The sequence below is a fragment of the Schistocerca gregaria genome, chromosome 3 (genome assembly GCF_023897955.1).
Source record: "Schistocerca gregaria isolate iqSchGreg1 chromosome 3, iqSchGreg1.2, whole genome shotgun sequence".
Lineage (NCBI taxonomy): Eukaryota > Metazoa > Arthropoda > Insecta > Orthoptera > Acrididae > Schistocerca > Schistocerca gregaria.
The window spans coordinates 906,735,278-906,752,892 of record NC_064922.1 but is presented as its reverse complement, the minus strand read 5'-3'; the positions used below and the strand labels follow the sequence as shown (position 1 = coordinate 906,752,892).

The following is a 17,615-nucleotide window of genomic DNA, read 5'->3' as shown; positions in this document are numbered from 1 at the left end:
GGTTGTCAGAGGGAAGCCAAAGATATCCTCAAGATATATTATTGGGTGCTGCTCAAGAATGCTTAATTTATTTGGCAGGGGTGCTACAGGCTAATCATCTTCTGACGCCTGAGTATGCGTGTTTTTGTTTCTTAGAGATGGCCAATGTACTATCTCGTTCAATATAGCCATTCTTCTGAAATATGTTTCTCAGATATCTGGGAACAAGATAGTAAATGTAGCCATCTCTATGAAACAAAAACACAGATGCTCGTATTATCAGAAGATGATAAGCTTATAGCAGTCCTTCCTTTCTTCAGAGCTACAAGAAATAAAATAGGGAGTCTTGGATAGATATGATATTAAATACTTTCCAACCACCCAAGAAAATTAGACATATGGTGTGTCCACTAAAAGACAGCCCTGATCTGACTGTACCTGGAATTTAAAAAATTCCTTACGAGTGTAGTAGCAGTTACATTAATCAGTCAATGCGAACGATTTCAGAACACTGCATAGAGCACCATATAGAATATTCCACCTTTGACAAATCTGCTATTGCTGAACGCAGTTTCATAAATAAACATACGATTATATTTATATATTAAAAACAAAGATTCCAAGACTTACCAAGCGGGAAAGCGCCGGTAGATAGGCACAATAAATAAAACACACAAACACATACACAGAATTTCTAGCTTTCGCAACCGACGGTTGCTTCTTCAGGAAAGAGGGAAGGAGAGGAAAAGACGAAAGGATGTGGGTTTTAAGGGAGAGGGTAAGGAGTCATTCCAATCCCGGGAGCGGAAAGACTTACCTTAGGGATTTGAATGACTCCTTACCCTCTCCCTTAAAACCCACATCCTTTCGTCTTTCCCTCTCCTTATCCCTTTCCTGAAGAAGCAACCGTCGGTTGCGAAAGCTAGAAATTCTGTGTGTGTGTTTGTGTTTATTGTGCCTATCTACCTGCGCTTTCCCACTTGGTAAGTCTTGGAATCTTTGTTTTTAATATATTTTTCCCATGTGGAAGTTTCTTTCCATTTTATTTACATCATACAATTATGTTTGATGGACATGGAAATACTATCCCAATGGATCTACCTAGTGGGATTTTGTTATCAAAGAAAGCATTGGAATCAGAATATATAACAACAACTTTAACCAGGACTGTGGCTATACCCTCAGCAGTCCATGGAAATGAGTACTCAATGCCGAAAGGCAACAGAAAAATAAATTGAGTCATCCATCGTCCAATGATATCAATATCGTTAACAATGATCTTTCATCATAAGATATCAACATCATCTCTGGTAACATATGGAAGTTCCATGGCCTTGTGATATCTCCATGACATAATTCGGCCAACTAAATCATGTAGTAATGGCTTAACAGAAATTTCCTGGTGTAAATGATGGAGAAAGTCGTTGAAAGCTTGTGGCTGTACAAATTGGATGCAGCAAGAGCATATTACCTTAACAGTTCAACAGATATCTTTTCAGATACACATTAATAAGATAAAAAACACATTACTACCTGGAAAATCACTGAAATAAGAGTTAACCTCCACATACAATAAACTAAATTCCTTCTTCTAATTACTTACTAGGAGCATGTAACAATCTGGTCCACATGGCTCTGAGAATGGTTTGAGATCAGGACCTTTCCTTTTCTGCAAGTTGGGACCCGGATGGTATGCTTGAAGTCCTAAAACAACAATTAGTATCAGATTACTGTTTCTAAATTCCTAATTTTTCATCTGTCAATTTGATCACATCTAAATTGAGATCATAAAATAGTAAATATAAGATTACCTATCTACAAAAGGGGCCCCAAAAGCAGAAAAAATGCCTACTAACACGGTGGCAGCAGATGCAGCCTCAGGAAATAACAGATTTATTAATCTGGCAAAATACAGGAAGGATTGGAGGTAATGAGCCTAATCAATTACTTTCCCTTGACCAGCAGACCCTCATAACTTGCCTTTTTAATTACCAATTAAAATCATTTACTTGAACATGTTCTACTCTTCTGACTATTTTTTTGTTCGAGTTGTACATTTCTTTCTGTTATCTAGCAATTACAATTTTTTTCTGCCCCTATCTGACATCAAGTTAAGAGGAGAGTGAGAAACTGTTGGTGAGGGAAGAGTCCAGAACCAACAAATCTTTAGGCCGGCAGGAAAATTTCTCAAAGGCAATGTGGCTTTCAGAGGACTAAATCACATCCAAAGACTAACAGGTATTCTAATGAAAAATAACACTAATTGCAACATCTCTCCCTCTCCCTCAATATTCTTTTTGTTCATTTGTGTTTGTATTATCAGCAAAGTGAACTGAAGACCATCATGTTTATACCTAAGAAATAGGGAGAATGGGTAGTAATAGCATACACTCCAATATGCTTAAAATGGGAGTGCTGACAATTGCTACAAGTGTATCACTGTTTACCTGTGGCAAAACTTGCAGAAGACAAAACTCCTAATATGATGTTCACTGTCTTGTTTAGATGCTAAGCCTGAATCAATTTTGCTAACTCAATTAAATATCAGTTTCCCAAGTGTCACGTGTCTGCTCCAAATGGTGTACATAAATCAGCTGCTCCAATTCAGTCAAAATAGTGAAGTTAGTTCATCAGTATCTTCATAATTTTTAATAAAATCTCAGGTTGACAGGCGATTCAATGTGTCATTCACCAGGAATGCTATCTTCAGGCAAACTGTTGGATTCATGTCTCTTCCGAGTCTTTATAGGTGTTGAACAATGGGCTTCTCTGCGTCCTTTGGTGCTGGTGGGACCAATCAGGTGCAAATGGAATCGGTACAACAGCACGTGGTCTGAGGGTGGTGGGGAGGGCGAGGCAGAGGCAGCGCTGCAGGTCCTGGCGTCTCATGTGTTCAGAGAAGCACTTTGTGATGCAAAGCTGTGTGTGTCCGATATATTGTTTTCCGCATTCACAGGAAATGCTGTAGAACTCCGGTGTTCTTAAACCCAAGTTGTTATTCTTTGCTCCCAGCGTATTCCTCATTTTTTCTGGAAGACAGAAGATGGTTTAGATCTTGTTCATCTCCAGTATCCTGACAATCTTTTCCGCGGGTGGCCCTGTGTATGGGAGGAACGCTGAGCCCTTGTTGTCCACTTCTTCGTGAAGGTGGTGGTGGTGGCCACCATCATCGTCGTCCTCTTCCTGCTGCCTCTTCTTTCTCATCCTGAGAGCACATCTAATCTGTGTTTCAGTCTAGCCATTCTTCTGGAAGGTTTTCTTCAGGTGCTGCATCTCAGTAGGTGGACTGTCCTTGTACCATATGTCGTGTGCTCTGTGGACAAGGGTACTGAGTGCGGAATTCCATTGTGCTAAGTGATGGCAGCGGTTGGAGTTGAGCTACAGATCTGTATGTGTTTTCTTTCGGTAGACCGAGTGTTCCTGTGTGCCATCCATTTTCTTCTTTATTAGGATATCGAGGAAGGGTAGTCACCCATTTGCTTCTAATTCCATTGTGAACTTTATGTTCTCGTGTATGCTGTTCAGATGGTTGAGAAATTCTTTAGGGTGTCCTCGCCATGCAGCAAGACCATGAAAGTATCGTCCATGTAACGATAAAAGACATTGGGATTAAGGAGGGCTGTTTCTGATGTTATGCCCTCAAAGTATTCCATGTGCAACTTAGCAATACAGGGTGCAAGTACGGATCCCATAGCGGCTCCATCCACCCCCACACTGGAAATACGGGGTTGTGAGTGAATGGTGGAATAATTCCACAGTGTCTTCATTGAAATGGTTCTCAAGTAATTTCAAGGAGTCCTCTAGCAGTAAGTAACCTTGTGAAGAGGGATGTGACATCAAAGCTGACCATAACATAATTTTTGTCCAGATTCAACTCCTTGAGTGTCTTAACAAGCTCCGTGGAATTCTTGATGTATGGGGACACTTGCCAATGAGAGGCTTCAGTGGTTGTGCCAGGTCTTTGGCTATACCATAGATGGGAGAATTTATCGTGTCTACTAACGGATGTAGTGGTGCCTCCCTCTTGTTTATCTTGGGGAGCCTGTATAACCATGGTGGAACCAGAGCTCTGGGGTAAAGCCTTTTTACCAGATCCAGGCCCAGAGCGATGGTTTCTCTAGTCACACCTCTTGTGCTGTCCTTCTCCACTTGTTTGTAGGCCTTTGCCTGCAGCAGGGAACTGACCTGGTAAAAAGGTTTTACCCCAGAGCTCCAGTTCCACCACAGTTATACGGACTCCCAAGACACTCAAGAGGGAGGTACCACTATGTCTGGTAGAAGACACAATAAAGTGTCTTACCTATGGTATATTCAAACACCTGGCACAACTACTCAAGCCTCTTATGGATAAATTTCCCCACTACATCAAGAATTCCACGGAGTTTGTTAAGACACTCATGGAATATCATCTTGACAAAAATGATATTATGGTCAGCTTTGACTTCACATTCCTATTTATGAGGTTACTGATAAAGGACTACTTGAAACTACTTGAGGATCATTTCAGCAAAGACGCAGTGGAATTATTCTGCCATGCACTCACGACGACGTATTTCCAGTGTGGGGGCATATCCTCACTGACAACACGTATCACCAGCCTGCAAATGGAAGACTTTGAGGAAATCACATTAGAAACAGCCCGCCTAAAACACAAGGTCTTTTATCATTATGTGGACGATACTTTTGTGGTCTGACCGCACGGCGACGGCACCCTAAAAGAATTTCTCTACCATCTGAACATACATGTGGACATCAAGTGCATAATGGAATTAGAAAAAAATGTGTGCCTACCCTTCCATGATATCCTAATAAAGAAGAAAATGGACTGCACACTGGGTCACTTGGTGTACTGAAAGAAGACAATACAGATCTGTGCCTTAACCGCAACAGCTTATATGACCAAGCAGAATGGAACTCCGTGCTCATTACCTTTGTCCGCAGAGTGCAAGACGTGCAACAAGGACAGTCTACCTACTGAGATGCAGTACCTGAAGAAAACCTTCCAGAAGAATGGCTACACTGAAACATAGATTAGATACGCTCTCGAGACAAGCAAGAAGGAGGAGGACCTTCAGGAAGAAGAGGACAACAAGGGCATGGAATTCCTCCTGTAAGAGGGTCGCCCCCAGCATAGATTGCAAGGATACTGGAGAAGAACAAAATCGAAACCATCTTCTGTCCAGCAAGAATCAGGAATATTCTGGGATCAATGAAGGACAACTTCGGTTTAAGAGCACCGCATGTCTACAGCATTTCCTGTGAATGTGGAAAACAATATATCAGACACAGTGTTGCATTACATAACGTCTTTCTCAACACATGAGAAGTGGTTCACCTTGGACAAACGGAAAAATCCTTGATAGCAGAGCACAGCCTCAGAGTGTACACAGTTCAATTTGAACTGGGACTTTATTACTAAAGATGCAGTGGAGATACAAGTCAATGATAACCTGGCCAACCGGGATAACTGCTTCCAAGTTAGCACCACATAGGACACAACATTAGCAATAATATAAGGAGAGCGCACCAATGGAAGCACGATGGTGTCGCAGCTTATGGAATAAACAGGTCGAATGAGATGAGGCACTGGGACCTGCTGCATGCCTTCCATGTTTATGTCACTATCTTCAGCTTTTCTTCTCTATTCGCCTGTCATTACAGTGGCAGATGATAATGATGGCTCTTCCCTCAATCCATGCCAACTCATATAATTATACAAGTCAGCTGACTTGTTCATCAGAGCATCTCTCCTGTCATCGCAGTGAAAGACCTTTTTTTATGCGACTTAATCCTTTTCTCATCTTCTAATGTCACAGCAGCATAAGCATCAACTGACCCCCCCCCCCCCCCCCCCCCCACACACACACACACACACTCCACTCCCAAGGGCAAGGAGCTTGACATATTATAGAACTTCCAAATCTTTTTACCGGGTTTATGCCTGAATAGTATTATAGCAGTCAGAGGACAACAAATCCATTTTCTTGCAGAAGCTTGTTTATACAATTAACAGGAGAAGGTTGGTGTTTCTTAACGAAAGGCAGACAAAATTTCACTTGATCTGGCTTATAGTGTAAGTTATTACTGGCCATCAAGGACTGTATTTCACTTTTTAGCCAACTAGAGTTTTTTGCAATGTGATGCCATCATCAAATGACAACACTTTTTGGATGTATTCCTGTAATAATTGGGACTCCACAATTTTTTTTAAATTTTTGCTGCCAATTTTTGAATAACAGTATAAAGTTTTGCTTTTTGAGTAACATATGAGATGCTGGCCCTAAACAAAATCCATGTCACCCCATGCATGCACAACAATTTAACACTCACTTTTGTTCCGACAATACTCATCATGCACAGTCACTCTGCCAACATTTATTTATGTTTCATGTAAATAAACCACTGGTTACTTTAATTTCAATGTTTAATTCTTTTATAAAAACCCATGACATTTTTGAAATTATGTTCTTTCATTCGCATGTGCTGATCAGTTTATTCTGATCTACCGACTCCCCCTCCCCCCCCCCCCCCCCTCCGGTCCCCCCTTTTTAACCAAAACTGACAGACTGAACAATTTTCCTGAATGTTTTCTTGCTAATTTGTTTCTCCACAGTAGGTGTGTGATATTTGTAAAGATGGTATTTCTTTATACTATCCATAATATTGCAGAATCTGCTACCTAAGAACACATTTAAACATATTGGCAAAGGAATATTTAGTGTGTGGACCTTCTTTCTTTTTCTTTGGCCAAAGTACATGAATTCCACTTCCTCCTGTAATTTGCAAATGACTGCTGTGCTCAACTAACATTTTGCTAGCACATTCCATAACTTTTTCTGTTTATGTATGTATCAGTTTCTACGGGACAATGTGAGCCAAAGCTACTTGGTCGTGGAATAAGCTAGTACCAAGTCAACAGAATACTGATCAGAAAATTTATAAGCAAATAATCAGTCAATTCATTAAACATGAAAAAAGAAAGTATAGGAATAAATAACACATTACAGAGAGAAGTTCTCAACTACTGCGAGGAACTCCTGTTCTGAACACGAGTGTGCACTAAGCAAATCTTTCAACTTGATTAGAATATTTGGGGTTTAACACTTAATTCTTTCAGTTCTGCTGGAAGTCTATTGAGAATGAAATCTGCTGAACAGTGCACACTTTTTTGTACAGTGCTTAAGGAAGTACTATCAAAGTTTCTATCATTTTTCCATCTTATGTTCACTGAATGAATGTTGAAGTTTCTTCTGAAAGAGTCAATATTGTCAACATATCCCATGATATAACATATGTACAGTGACACTGAGTTAGAATTCAGACACACTTTAACAATGGCTGTTTGAATTCTGCAACTTACTCCAAGTGCCATCTAGTAACAGCTTCCAAAATGGGCAGGTCAGACTGCCCAGTATAGTCTGCTCCCTGTCAGGAGACCTTGCAACCTACACATGGAAGTGGATCTCCCAGGTCTTTTGTGCGTGCAGGTATGATTAGCCACGGGACCCTGTAGTGGACGGGTGTGTATGTCTCCCAGCTAAGCCAGGAGCCACAGTTGGTGCGCTGCCTGTGTACATTGTAAGCTTTATTCTAATAAACACTTGTATCATAAAATTTGTTCCATCCAATTATTGTGAGTGGAAAATAAGGGGAGGACAGTGGGTCCTCTCACATTATACACTCACATTCCAATGTACCACCATTGGAGGAAGAGCCTGTGCATACATTCTTTGGTCCTCTGGGCCGGATACAGTGACCATGCGGAATTTACGTTGATGTGGATTTATTTTTCAGTATTTGTGAACTTCTAAAACACTGTGTGAGAGCTGGGCACGTTATCGGTTTTGCTGTTATCTCCTTTCGAGTGTCCCAAGGCCTGTTCGGGACATCGAAGCCTTAACAATGGTGATTGGGAACATATTTGTGAACGTTAAATGTGTCTCAAACTCAAACACGAGAAGCACAGAAACATGTCGCAGCCAGGTGACGTCACCTCCTGCTCCCGCCGAAACTTTGTGCCGACGGAGACTGTGATGCCTGCCACGCCAGCTACCAGTGCCCGTGATGCAGCCGCTGCTCCAGTTCTTACTGCCTCATATTGCCGCTGCAACCTGTTACATGCAACTGTTGGCTTCCTGCTATCATTTTCCCGGTCCTAAAATGGAGCCCTCAGAGAAAACAAAATTATTCAAGCAGAGAGGTGTAACAAAGGCCGCCCTTGTGCACTTCGCGAGCTTTGTGCAGTCTGCGGACAGTGCTAGCATCGAAATGCTGGAATCAAAATTAAGTCGATTGACTCGGATTCAGTCTGATTTTGAGTTGTCTCAAACATAGAAGGACACTGAACACGAATCAGCAGATCATAGTAAAGACAGGGCAGAATTCGAGGATTTGTGGGACTTTGCTGAATCCGCTACCAAGGGTTCAATGAACAGGTACACCCAGCTTTTGCAGCAGCCTTTGGGCTCGAATCTGTCAGGCAGTGTTAGTTCTTTGAAACTACCCGCTATTAACCTGACAAATTTTGAAGGTGACTGCCTTACGTGGTCATCATATAGGGATACATTTTTGAGTCTCATTATGAATAACATTTCAATTGACGATGTTCAAAAACTTCATTACCTTAATTTGTCTTTGCGAGGTGAAGCTATTGAAACATATACCTGCCACAGCCTGGGGACTTATTACGCAAAGGTATAATAACACAAAAATAATTGCCGACAGACATGCTAAGTCTTTGTTGGCCTTACCTAGTCAGCCATAGGGCAGCGAGTGATTAGAGGCAACTAATTAATCACGTATGTAGCCATTTGGAGGCCTTATAAGCTCTCAAATCTGATGTTCCACTTCATGAAGTTATTTTTTCAGAAGACACTCTGTCTAGTTTATGACCCATGGATCGTCAAGAGTGGGAGGTAAAGATGCCTGGGTTGACATTCATCACATTAAATCAACTGATAGATTTTCTGGAAACAAAATGTCAGGCCCATGAGTTGATCATGTTCAAGGATAACACCTCAAGGGACCCAAAAGGAAAGGCCAATAATTCAAATGAAACAAGACCTGAAGAGGGCTCATCTGGCCAATTCTGAAATTGAGGAGTCATGTAATTTTTGTAGTGAACCTCGTACTATCACTAACAAGGGGTTTCAATCACTAAATGTTGATGAGCGGAGGGCATATGTGTCAAAAAATAAGCTTTGCTTTTTGTGCATCCATTCTGGTCATTTCTTGACTAAATGGAAGATTTCTCCTTGTAAGACCTGTAAAGGAAGCCAGAACATACTGCTCCACAAGTCTACTGAACCAACGAATGGGCAGAACAGTAAATCAGGAGGCCATTCCTTGACCTATCAAGCTACAAACAGGAAAGCAAACATCCATTGTAATGTTTTGTTGGCAACAGCTGTTGTCAACATTAAGGACAGCAGGTTTGCAGAGTTCTGCTAGATAGTGAGAGTCAGCTATCCTTTATATCTAAGGGCATGGCAGAAAATTAAAACTGAAATGAAGTAAACATTCGTTCCCTGTGAAAGGCATAAACAATGTCTTTGCAGCCTCAGTGTCTTACACCGGTAATGTTGAACCGTCGTCTAGACTCAACGACTTTCATGTTAGAACCACTTGTGCTAATGAAGACCATGTCACCAGTTACCTACCAGTGAGCATGACAGACACAAGGTCCTGGAGTGTCCCGTGTAATCTTCTGCTCGCTGATCCAGAATGCAACAAGCCTGCCACAGTAGATTTAATTCTTGGTGCTGAGGTTTTCTTTGATGTTGTTTGTAAGGAAAGGCTGGTGAAACCAAGTCAACCTTCACTGGTCGAAACAAAATTTGGTTGGATTTTGTCTGGTAGGGTACCTTCAACAGCATGCAAAATGCCTCGTTCCACAGTGACCTCGTGCTTTGTTAGAGGTGACAGTTTAGATACCAAACTGCAAAGGTTTTGGGAGTTAGAGGAGCTGTCTACGAAAACGATGAGTATGCAGGATAAATGTGATGTGATGCTCACTTCAGCACCACACGGCACGAGATGAAGAAGGGAGATTTGTGGTTTGACTACCAGTGAAACCTGACTGTTAACCTTTAGGTGAATCACAACAACAAGCCTCTCCATAACTGGTGCATCATGAGAGGAGATTTAAAAGGCAACCAAATCTGCAGAAGGAATATTCGGCATTCATGCATGAATATGTCAAACTGTGACACATTGAGATCTCTAATTCTCAAGGTATTATCGGTCCAAGGTGTTTCCTTCCACATCATGCTGTCTTCAAAGAATGCAGCTTCACTACTAAGTTGAGGGTAGTATTTGATGGGTTGCCATTTCTAATGGAGTATCTCTCAATGATATCTTGATGGTTGGTCCCATGATCCAGCCAGATTTATTTTCCATTATTATAAAATTTCGCTCCTTTAATGTGGCTCTGTCAGCCGACATAGCAAAATCACCAAGTTTCTCTCCATCCTGATGATAAGAACTTCCGGAGAATTCTGTGGTGGGAATCACCATCTGAACAGATGCAAGAGTATAGGCTGTGTACACTCACTTATGGAACTGCTCCTGCTGCCTTTCTTGCTACCAGATATATTTAACAGTTGGCTTTGGAAAAGCAAACAGGTTTCCAATGGCATTTCAAGTGTTGATGTCTAACTTTTATGTGTACGACGACTTAGGTGGATCAGCTACGGAATCTGATGCTCAGGAACTTCAAACACAGCTGACTCAACTACTTGCTTCTGAGGGGTTTCTACTGAGGAAATGATGTTCCAATGTCACAAGGTCATTGAAAAAATTCCTGTGCAGGACAGAGAAATGTCTTCGCCTTGTCATCTTACTGGTGAACAAGCCATAAAAACATTAGGGATATTATGGCACGCAGACTCTGACACATTCCACTGCCATGAGCAGCTGAAGTCATCGGCTCTCAAAGGTTACCAATTGCAATGTCCTGTCTACAATAACATCAATCTATGACCCACTGGGGTTCTTCTAGGTCCAGCAGTCATAAGATGTGATTTGTTCTTGCAGCACTTGTGGCAACCAAGCCATGATTGGAATGAAAGTCTTCCAACCAACCGCACTGATGAATGGAATGTTGTTTGTGTGCAACTGCCTTCCCTAAATGGTACTTTGAATAACAGGAAGATAATTTCTTGCCCCCAGTATGTTAAATTACACATTCCTGGTTTTTGTGGTGCTTCACAGTCGGCATATGGTCCGTGTGTATATGTCAGATCTGTTCTTCCCAATAACAGTGTGTTGGTCTCATTGGCTGCAGCCAAATCTCGGGTTGCCTCTGTAAAACAAGTCTCTTCCACGACTGGAATTATGTGGTGCTCTGCTTCTTGCTCAACTCATTCACAAGGGGGCCAATGCTTTAGACATCATAGATAGTGGCGACAATCATATGTGGACGGACTCCACTATAGTTCTTTGCTGGCTGCAGCATAGTTCTGGTCATTGGAAATTTTTGTTGCCAACAGAGTCTCTCAAATCCAGGAACTGAGTTCAGCTGCCAACTGGAGACATGTCAAATAAGAGGATAATCCTCCTGACCACCTATCATGTGGTATTAATGCAGCTGCTTTGAGTTCACTTGTTCAGTGGTGGTCTGGGCCATCATGGCCTAGATTCTCCTGCTGCTGTCCTAAGTGGATAGCCCCTTTGTGCTAATCCTGAAACCTCTGTCCTTGAGATCCCCGCCAACATATTGCATAGATGGCAACTTGTATAGCAGTTGCATCAGTCGTTTTGGAAGAGGTGGTACACACAATATATACATGATCTGCAACAACGCAGAAAATGGACATTGGAGCCAGCATGGCAACCCCAGATCATGTGCTGGTCAAAGAGGATAATTTTCCTCCCTTGGTGTGGAGGGTAGGTGTCACTGACAAGCTGTTTCCCGGTCCTGGTGTGTGTGTGTGTGTGTGTGTGTGTGTGTGTGTGTGTGTGTGTGTGTGTGTGGTGATAAAAACTGCTAATGGGCAGATTAAGAGGCCCATAGTAAAATTGTGTCCCCAGCCTAAGCAGTGAATCATTAAGTGTTCCCTCAGATCTGTGTAGTGGTATATGATACACGGCCACTGCCAAATTGCCATTTACTGGAACAACCTCTTAATTCATAAGATAAGCTTGGGAGGCTGTGGGTGTTTCTTGAGGACTAACTGCTGTTACTACTAATTTTCATGTTTTATGTATTATGATATTAATACTTTATTGTTTTGTGTCCTACATGTTAGTACCCATCGAGTTTCACATGCAGTGTGACAGTACTGTTGGCATACCAAATGTTAGTGTATCCTTGTTTTATGTGCATTGATACTGAGTCTAGTTATATTTTTGTTGTTTTCCAAGTTTTGATTTTGTTGTTTGTTAAAATTTTGGTTATTTGTAAAATGAGAAAACTCATTTTGGAGTGGGAGTATGTTTGGACTCTGTAACTTACTCCCAGTGCCATCTAGTGGCAGCTTCCAAGATGGGCAGGTCAGACTGTCCAGTATAGTCTGCTCCCTGTCGGGAACCTTGCAACCTTCATGCGGAAGTGGATCTCCCAGGTTCTTTGTGTGCGCACACAGAATTTGCCGCGAGACCCTGTAGCGGGCGGGTGTATATGTCTCCCAGCTAAGCCAGGAGCCACGGTTTGCGTGCTGCCTGTGCACATTGTAAGCTTTATTCTAATAAACACTTACAATAATTGGACAGAACAAATTATATGGTGTGAGTGGAGGGGAGGACAGTGAGTCCTCTTGCACTATATACCCACACTCTAATGTACCACCCTGGGAGGAAGATCCTGTGTATACAGTGGCCTACACAAATTTTGTAAACTAACAGTGCAGATCAGTTTGACTGCACATTTCTGGGCTAAGAATATTATTGGTGAGCACATAGAGTTACCCAAAATAAAGGAGAGTGAAAGTAAGCAAAGTAGATAAACCTTTATGTTTTAGTGTCAGATACAGTGGGGATTGGCCTTACAATGAACAAGGAGCATTCACTTTTTTGAACATGATACTTCCAAGAAAGCCTTCTGTCTGCCCTCAGTCCTAAGAATTTAAAGGGACGACTTCACTGACTGACTGAACAGATTAGGACAATAAAAATTTCACTTCTACAAGAGCTTTGTGTCAGAAACTGTATACATTGTGTTTGATACAGTTAAGCATTAATCTGTTCTCTGAAAGTGATGCGCTGATATTACCGGCTATCCTTTTAGCTATAGCGCTTATATTACATTCCACATCTTTCACAATAATACTTTGGTTATCAGCAAGCAATGTTTTGTCATCTGTCATGTTTAGTGACGGATCATTGAAATACACCAAAAAAGGGAATAGTCTCAAGATAAAACACTGTGATATCCCCCACTTTGCTTGACCCCAATTTGATTCAAACCTCTTCCCTCTCCGTTGACACCAAAGGAAAACATGCTGCTCCCTACTTTCCAGATATGAAGTGAACCCCTGATGATGTTTTCCCTAATCCCTTAATGTTCCAACAGCCTTACACACGAAAGAATTAATAGCATTTTCTGTGGATACTCCATTCCTAAAGCCAAATTGAGAGTCTGATAACATACTATGTGTACTGGGACGTGCCACCTCTTTCCTATACATTGTTGTCTCCACTTCTGAAAACACTGACAGCGAAGAAACTGGTCAGCAACTGTCTACATTATCTCGTTCATTCTTTTTATAAAGTGGTTTCAATAACGAGTATTTCAATCTATCAAGAAATTGACCATACCTGATGACTGTGCATTTGAAACAGAACTGGAGACATCAAAAAGTTTCAGATATGTTACATAATGGTATGAGAGGTTCCGAAACCAGATTTTCAAGTACAAAACATGCAGATTATGAGTATAATTTATTGGCTATTAATTGCAGATTAAACTGAAGAAATTACAGAAAGGCAGGACATTAAGATGGAGTCTGGATAAACTGAAAGTACTAGAGGTTGTTGAGAGTTTCAATAGAAGAATTAGCCAATAATTGACTGGCATAAGGGGAAAGGAATACAACAGAAAACAGACAGGTAACTCTGAGATATGAAGTAGTGGAGGCTGCAAAGGATCAGAGATAAAAAGACTACATCCAACACTTATCCTTGGATGACACACGAGAGAAACGATGATAGGAGTAAATATAAAAAGGCAGCAAATGTAGCAGGTGAAAAGGAATACAGACATCTAAAGAATGAAGAGAACAGGATGTGCAAACTGGCAGAGCAGGGATGGCTAGATGAGGAATGCAAGGCTCTGGAAGCATGAATGATTGTGGGAAACATAGATGCAGCATGTAGGAAACATAATGACCCATTTGGAGGAAAGGAAAGCAAGTCTCTGCTGCTGCCTCTGTAACTGAAAACTTGTCACTTGAATCTGTTGTTGGATAGAAGTGGACTGTACTAGCATAGACAGGAGAGCAAGTACACAAGGTTGCAGGCATAACTGAGGACTCGTGGCATTGCTGCTACTTGGGCACGATGATTGTTATAGGCCAATACAATGACTTATAAGTTAGCTTTTAACTACACATACATTGATGTGTGTGTGTGGGGGAGGGGGGGGGGCTATGTGCATGCATGGATGGGTACCTATATTAATGCATGTACATACATATGTTTGTATGTATGTAGATATAAAAAAAACTTTTTCAGATACTGCTGCAAATTTATTTTAATATGTATTCTCAATTCAGACAATATATAACAATTATGTTGACATACACACACTTTTTGACATATTAGCAGTCCTCAAAAAGGTTATAGAAATAAAGGATAATCTACACAAATGACTATCAGCCCATAAACCCAAGTTACCATTACCAAAAGAATAAAGAAATAGCATGCTCTCTGCTAGCAGGAACATAACAGTGCATCGCTCTGTGCCCAGTTTACGTTTGATGGAGCACATTATGTTTCCTCATGTTGGAGATTGAACAGACAAGAAAAAAATAATTTTGATTGCACTGGGTGATTTTTTTTTTCTTTGGTTGAAGTGCGGTCTACAGCATCAAACTGTTTCTGGACATCACTCTTCTTCTAATGGCATACATCTGCAAATGTATACACTGTAGCACTTAATTTTCATCTCACACACTTCACAGTCTCACAAAACACAGCTTTATTAGAGGCCATCTGAAACCAACAATTGATCATTTCACCCTGTCAATGCTACTTTACAACAGGATGAGTGTGCACTCAGCTCCCTTATTCACTAACAGCCTCACTCCAGCATGCTTTTGTAAGAGAGAACAAGTTGATGTGTAGGCAGCTACTGCAGCACCACTGTTCTCAAATTAATCATACTTGTGGAACTACAGTGGGAAGAAAAGAAGCCAACATACCACTGACATAACAGTGGTGCCCTGATTTCTAGCGTATCCAACCCATGACATTACATTTGCAATTGCTCCCTTTCTGATCTCTCGTGGAATGGATACATAAAGGGTCCCTAAAGGAAAACAACATTGTGGACAGTATTACAGAAGGAGACGAGGAAGCACATGAAGATGAGGTAGAAAATACAATACTGAGATTGACAGAGCACTGAAAAAGTTAATTCCAAACAAGGCTCCTAGAGTAAACGACATTCCCTCAAAATCACTGAAATCCTTGGGAATCAGCCACAACAAAGCCGTTCAACTTAGTGAGTAAGATACATGAGATAGCATGCATGAGAGAGAGGGGAGGGGGGGGGGGGGGGAGAGAGAGAGAGAGAGAGAGAGAGAGAGAGAGAGAGAGAGCTGTGTTTATAGTATTTGTAGATCTTGTGAAGAATTAACAATGCTGACTGGAAAACATTCTTTTAAATTCTGAAGGTAGCAGGGTTAAAATACAGGAAGCAAAAGATTATTCACAACTTGCACAGAAATCAGACTGCATTTATAAGAGTCTAAGAGTATGAAAGAAAGACAGTGATTGCAAATGGAGGGACACAAGGTTATAGCCAACAAGCAGTAAATGAAACTAAGGAAAAGTTTGGAAGGGAAATTAATGATTAGGGAGAAGTAGTAAAAACCTTGAGGTTTGCTAATGACACCGTAATTGTATCAGAGATAGCAAAGGACTTTGAAGAGAAGTTGAATGGAATGGACAGAGTTGAAAAGAGTTTATCAAGAAGAACATCAACAAAATTAAACTTGTGTAATGGAATGTAGGTGAATTAAATCAGGTGATGCAGAGGAAATTGGATTAGGAAGTGAGACACTAGAAGCAGTGGATGGGTTTTGCTATTTGAGTAGGAAAATAACCGGTGACGGCTTAAGTATAAGACATAAAAACTTTCTAAAGCCAAGATTGCATAAATTTTCTTTATTTACTCTATTTATGAACAACCAGTTTCGACAGACTTTACTCTCATCTTCAGGTCTTCAAGAATTTATGTCATAAAATCTGTTCATTTTGAGCTGACCTCATGCCAACCCAAAATGAACATGTTTTATAACACAAATTTTTGAAGACATGAAGATGGCAGCGAAGTCTGCAAAAGCAGTTGTTTGTAAATAAAGAAATATTTGTGTGATCTTGGCTTTAGAAAGTTTTTACCAAGTACAACAGATCACTCCTTCCAATTTCTCAGTATGAGAAAACACAACTAAAAGACATAACATGCATGTGAGTAATAGCAAGAAAAGTAGTTCTAAAGAAGATAAAGAAGTTACCACCAAATGTAAATTTAAGTGTCAAGAAATCTTTTCTGAAGGCTTTTGTGGGGAATGTAACCTCACACAGAAGTGAAATGATGGCAATAATCATTACAGACAATAAGAGACTAGAAGCTTTTGAAACATGGTATTAAAGAATAATGCTGAAGAATAAATGAGCAGATTGAAACTTAATAAGACACTGAATTAAACTGGTGAAAAAAGAAATTTATGGCACAACCTGTCTAAAAGAGGGAATCAATTGATAGGACACACCCTGAGATGTTACGCAATTGTGGGGAGTAAAAATTGTAGTGGGAGATCAAAGCCAAGGCCAGACTATAGTAATTATGCTCAAATTGATGTAGGTTACAGCAGACTTGCACAGGATAGTTTATTAAAAAGAGGAAACCACAGAAAAAAGTTAGCGACGGATCATACACAAGCATGTTAAATTTCTACATTTTACTGCAACCTGCATAAGACGCTATTTCTTTGAGCTATGTAAAATCTTTTTAAAAAATATATGTAATCTCTGTTCAAAAGCCTGAGATCGTCTGTTTCTAACAGCACTTACTCAAGGCAAGTAATTTAGCTCTTCTTGCCAGAAAGGTTAATAAACACATGCATATAAATATTATCTGTTGAACTTGGGCAACAAGTCATGCTCAATAACTTAATTGGAAACAGTAAAATATGTCTTCAAATTACAACTGGACAAGGCGAGAGACGGAAAGGTTCCTTCCATCATCATGAGACAGTCATCAGATGTAAGAGAGTACAGATAGGTACTTTTAAAACCTTTTCCTATTCATTCCTGAAAGGTCTACTCAAAAATGTCACTAAAAGTCATTTTGGAAGTTTATGCAGTGAAATGTTGGTTTCATGGTCACAAGAAAAACAGTTATATTTAATTCTCTCACTTATAGATAAATGAAAGAGAAAACAACAACGAATAAACCTTCATCACATTAAAAT

At 40.5% G+C, this 17,615-nt stretch overlaps 1 protein-coding gene across 4 annotated transcripts in view; it reads right to left on the bottom strand.

Annotated features, from left to right (window-relative positions):
• LOC126355235 (histone-lysine N-methyltransferase E(z)) overlaps positions 1-17,615 on the bottom strand; it is a 90,446-nt gene that overhangs the window by 44,701 nt on the left and 28,130 nt on the right. For all 4 annotated transcript variants that reach the window (XM_050005512.1, XM_050005511.1, XM_050005514.1 and 1 more), the window contains exon 7: positions 1,583-1,683. In XM_050005512.1, coding sequence (XP_049861469.1) covers positions 1,583-1,683 — 101 coding nt within the window. The remainder of the gene's footprint in view (positions 1-1,582; positions 1,684-17,615) is intronic.